The 5,123-nt window shown below is 47.1% G+C and overlaps 1 protein-coding gene across 7 annotated transcripts in view; it reads left to right on the plus strand.

Annotated features, from left to right (window-relative positions):
• Positions 1-5,123, plus strand: part of qtrt1 (queuine tRNA-ribosyltransferase 1) — a 57,888-nt gene continuing 52,765 nt past the window's right edge. For all 7 annotated transcript variants that reach the window (XR_007265754.1, XR_007265757.1, XR_007265753.1 and 4 more), the window contains exons 1-5: positions 1-264; positions 453-521; positions 1,123-1,261; positions 1,847-1,925; positions 3,927-4,042. Coding sequence is in view for 2 of the 7 variants with exons in the window: in XM_048618089.1 (XP_048474046.1) it covers positions 49-264; positions 453-521; positions 1,123-1,261; positions 1,847-1,925; positions 3,927-4,042 (619 nt within the window). In the remaining 5 variants the exon portion in view is untranslated. The remainder of the gene's footprint in view (positions 265-452; positions 522-1,122; positions 1,262-1,846; positions 1,926-3,926; positions 4,043-5,123) is intronic.

The raw sequence follows: 5,123 nt of genomic DNA on the forward strand, positions 1-5,123 counted from the left end.
ATTGGTGACGCGCCCACGCGCGAGTGCGCGGTGCTCGCTTCCGCCGCTATGGCCCCGGTTCCGCTCCGGACTCTGAGCCGGGTTGAGTGCTCTGTGACCCGGGCCCGGCTCCTACAGATCCAGCTCCCGCACGGGGAGCTCCAGACCCCGGTTTTTATGCCGGTCGGAACCCAGGGAACCCTCAAAGGCATCGCCGTCCCACAGCTCGAGGCCCTCGGCTGCCGGATCCTCCTCGGAAACACGTACCACCTGGGGACTCGCCCGGTGAGGGCCAGGGCCGGAGGGGTGTGCTGGGTTCGGGGGGGGAGGCTGTGTGTTTTGGGTTGGAGGGTTGTGGGGAGGAGAGGAGGGAAGACTACAGTTCATTAGTTGGGATCTTGCTTTTCTGTGTAGTATTCATACATTGTATGGTACCTTCAGCCATTTAGTCCTAAAGTTATGTTTCTCTCTAGGGGCCAGAACTTATTTCAAAGGCCAATGGACTGCACGGTTTTATGAACTGGAAGAGGGCACTCCTAACAGTGAGTATGCAACAGAAACATTTAACAGGAGGAAAAGTTTGTCCTTTTGCGAACCCAAGCTTAGATACTTTCCTCTATCAGCAATCTTTTTGGAGCATACAAATTGCTTGAAATATCCATTCACTGTCCATCCAGTTCCCCTTCTATCATCCCCTTCTATCCTACAATCATCTATAGAGGTCAACTACGATAGAGAAGGTATTGCAATCAGCAAAGAGATCTGTGAGCTAGTTGAACAAGTTACAATTGAGAGGGAGGAGGTATGAACAGTTTTAGCAGCATAATTACATAAACACCCAGACCCACATGTTTCCCAGACTGCTGTGAGAGGCCAGGGTGGCCATTGCAGGAGGAAAACCTTAGATTTCCAGTCAATATATACAGACTAGTCAGAAGAGCAGAACAGTGGCAAATGAGGTTCAGTCCTGAAAAGTGTGAAGTGATGTCGTTTTGAGAGAATTTAGATTTATTCATTTGTCACATGTACTAAGTACAAACCTGATAGGACCCTAGAATTGCATGCCCTTGAATATGGTTGTTCAGCTCATTTTCCTTCTGGGTATTTTGTAACTGTACTGTTTCATATCCCTTCTTCCTGCAGGACAGTGGTGGGTTTCAGATGGTGTCTTTGGTGGAATTGGCTGAAGTAACAGAAGAAGGGGTACGATTCTGTTCTCCTTACGATGGGAAGCAAATTCTTCTGTCACCTGAAAAATCAATTGAAATACAGAATGCTCTTGGTAAACATTGTCTAATCATTGGCCTAATACAACAGTCAGGTATAGCAATGAGGAGGTGTGGGCTGGCTGGGGTTGTGGAAGTGGCCGGTGAGTGGTTGGAATACGCTGGGGGAGAAGGGGAAGGGCTCATATTAGGTGTGTGACAGAATATAACTAACTAGCAAGCTCAAGTTGAGCAGAAGTAGCACGACAAAAGAAACTGGAAGGAATTTTGTTTGAATGAACAGAGATGAGGGGGAGCAGGGTATTGGGCCTGTTAGGATAGACTGTCATAAATCAAGCAAGTGGGGGCTGGGGAGTGTGGGCGGGGTCAGAGCACGTGGGGAGGGGGGTTGTGGGCAGGAGTTGGGGCGCGCAGGGAGGGGGTGATGCGGGGGCCGGGGCGCGCGGGGTTGTGGGCGGGGGTCGGGGCGCGTGGGGAGGTGGGTTGTGGGCAGGGGTCGGGGCACGCCGGGGAGGGGAGGATGTGGGCGAGGGTCGGGGCATGCGGGGAGGTGGGGTGTGGGTGGGGTGTTGGCAGACGGTGTGTGGGTGGGGTGTGTTTGTTGCTCCTGAATTGTTACATTTCTGTCATTGCTGCATTAGGTTCAGACATCATGATGCAGTTGGATGACGTAGTGAGCAGCACAGTGTCTGGGCCGAGAGTTGAAGAGGCCATGTACAGGTCAGTGAGGATAACACATTCACAGTGATTGATGGCCTGTCCAAGTGTCAGTGTCATTGTACTGCTCAGGCTCAACTAACTCCTTTCATATCCGTTAGTACTGACAGTCACTGTGTCCCTCCCCTGTTGCGCTCCCTCCCATAAGTCTGTAAGATACAGGGGCAGAACTAGGTCCTTCAGCCCATTCGGTGTGGTCTGCCACTTAATTTTTGTTAATGTATTTCTCAACCCCTGCTTTCTCCCCATAGTTTTGATCCCCTTATTAATCAAGAATCTATCTCTATCTGTCCTAAATACACTCAATACCTTGGCCTTCACAGTCCTCTGTGGCAGTAGTTGCACAGATTAACCACCTCATCTCAGTTCTAAAGCGTCATCCTCTGCGTGTGGCCTCGGGTCCTAGCCTCTCCCAGTGGAAACATCTCTATATCCACTCCATTCGGGCATTTCTGTATTCCGTAAGTTTCAACGAGATCTTACCCCACCTCATCATCCTTCTGGGATCTCTCTAATGAACCTCCTCTGGACCCCTCCAATCTCAACAAATCCTTCCTTAGATACAGGGCCCAAAACTGCTCACAACGTTCCAAATGCAATCTGGCCAGACCCTAATACAGCAGTATGTCCCTGGCTTTGGATTCAAGCCCTCTCGAAATTAATGCAAACGATGCATTTGCCTTCCTAACTGCCAACTGAACCTGCAAGTTAACATTAAGAGAATCCTGAACTAGGATTCCTTAATACTTTTGTGCTTAGATTTCTGAGGCCTTTCCATGTTTAGAAAATAGTTTACGCCTCTATTCCTACCAAAGTGGCATAATCTCACACTTTCTCACATTGTATTCCTTCTGCCACTTCTTTGCCCACACTCCAAGCCTGTCCATATCCTTCTGCAACCTCCCCACCTCATAAACACCTATCTGCCCCTCCATCCATCTATCTTTGTGTCATCTGCAAATTTAGGAGCAATGCCCTTAGTTTCTTCTTCTGAATTGTTAATGGATAATGTATATCTCCTGTCATTGCTGCCCTACTGTCTTCTTTATCATCAACTCTGGCCAGCTCCTCTCTGTCTTTGTAGTTACCTTTACTCAATGGTAATACCACTGCATCTGATTTAACCTTTTCCCTCTCAGACTGCAGGGTGAATTCACATCATATTATGGTCACTGCCCCCGAGGGTTCCTTCACTTTCAGCTCCCTAACCAAGTCTTTCACGTGACACATGACCAAATCCAGCATTGCCTATTCCCTTATAGGCTCTATCACAAGCTGCTCCAAAAAAAATGTAAATATTTCCTGGAATTCCTTTTCTTAGGATCTGCTACCAACCTGATTTTCCCAGTCCACTAGCGTATTGAAGTCCCCCATGATTATTGTAATGGTGCCTTTCTTGCGTGCCTTTTCTATCTCCTGATTTATTTTCTGCCCCATGACCTGACGACTGGGATTACTCGCATCAGGGAGTAATCCCAGTGGTTCTCCAGCCTGACCCTTGGCCTTCTGACCCTATGTTGCGTCTAGCTATTGATTTAATTTCAATTCTTTCTGACGAGGCAAACGTTCCCCCTCCGCCCATGTGCCTATCCTTTTGATATGAGAGTATCCTTGGATATTTCTTTTCCTTCCCTGGTCCCCTTGTAGTCATGTCTCTATGATGCCCACGACATCATATTCACCAACTTTAATCTGCACTAGAAGCTCATTTTCCTTGTTTCATGTACTGCATGCATTTAAGTACAGCACCCTTAGTCCAACATTGACTGTCCCCCTTTGTCATAGTTGTCCCCTTTATCTGCTGTACCTGGTTAGATTCCTGAATCTTCCCATACTCTCTGTTCTATTACCCTCCCCAGTCTCTCTCCTTCCCGTTCCCACTCATCTGTCTCTTTCCATTCCCCTCCACCCCTGTCTTTTCCACTCTGTCTCTCTCCCTGACTGTGTGCCTATCTGTTTGATTCACCCAATATAAGTGACAGTAACTGTGTCTGTCTCTCTTAGGTCTGTTCGCTGGTTGGATCGCTGCATTGCAGCAAACAAGAACCCTCAGCAACAGAATCTGTTTGCTATTATTCAGGGCGGCCTGGATGCTGAACTGCGTAAGAAATGTCTGATAGGTGAGACATGGGTCTCAACTTTTCTGATCTTTAATTTTAAGCCGGAGATCTTCTTTTGTCTTCTGTAAAAACCACATGATTTTGCTTTTTATTTTGGATTATGGCTTAAAATGGGAACAGTATTGTTTTAAACTAAGTAAACTGTGGAAGCAGACGCTATATGTTTTAAAAACGAGTGACTGGAATTCACTATGAGTTGTATTTACATTGCTGCTTGGTTGAAACCGTGGGGAAAGTTGCCTCAGATGCCATGGCACCAGGAATGTGTGCAGAGTGAGATAGTTAATGATTGGTTCGTGCATTTGGAACTGTGTGGATGCCAGAAGTCATCAGCCTGATGACAACCCGATTGGCTCTGGGAAGGCAAACAATTTACGTGGTTACATTACAGGGGAAGAAACTTCGGGCTGCAGCAATGATGAGTTTCTTCTCTCTGTCTCTCTCCCCCTCTGCAGTGAAGTACCCAAAAACGGGAAGACAGCCAGTTATTCTATCCCACCAGTTGCTGTAAGCTGTTGCCCATTAATAACAACTGAAAGGCTTTACAGTTAGAGTGCAAAACACCCTTTTTGTTCTGCATGTAATTGAAAGAATGTGGAACAAAAGATCTTGGGAAGCAAGGGGGTCATCTCATTGGATCCTGTCAACTGGTGCTATTAAACTGTGATTCTTCAGTATTCTTTTCCTCCAATGTAAAAGACGATATCTTCTTAATTTTCTATTTTTGCTTGTGAACTAAATTGGGAGAAGAACTGTTTTGAATGCCAAGGATTGTGAAAGGATTGCTGCATGTTATAAAAGCAGGTTACCTGAGGCTACTGTAAAAGCTGTTTATAGTGCTGTTGGTTCAAACAGTAGGGAAAGACTAGTTACAGATGAGCTGGAGCCAAGCAGTTGTGTATGAATGGAGGTTCAGCGAGTAACAAGTAGCTGATTAGTCTGTGGAATGGTGTTCACTGATGGGAGTGAGGTACAAGTCTGTGCTGTGCCCACCTCTGTCTGCCCTCTGTCTGTGCTGTGCGCCCCTGCCCCTTTGTCTGTGCTGCTGTGTCTGTCTGTGCTGCTGTGTCTGTCTGTGCTG

This window comes from Rhincodon typus, chromosome 38 (genome assembly GCF_021869965.1).
Source record: "Rhincodon typus isolate 14 chromosome 38, sRhiTyp1.1, whole genome shotgun sequence".
In the NCBI taxonomy this organism is placed as follows: domain Eukaryota; kingdom Metazoa; phylum Chordata; class Chondrichthyes; order Orectolobiformes; family Rhincodontidae; genus Rhincodon; species Rhincodon typus.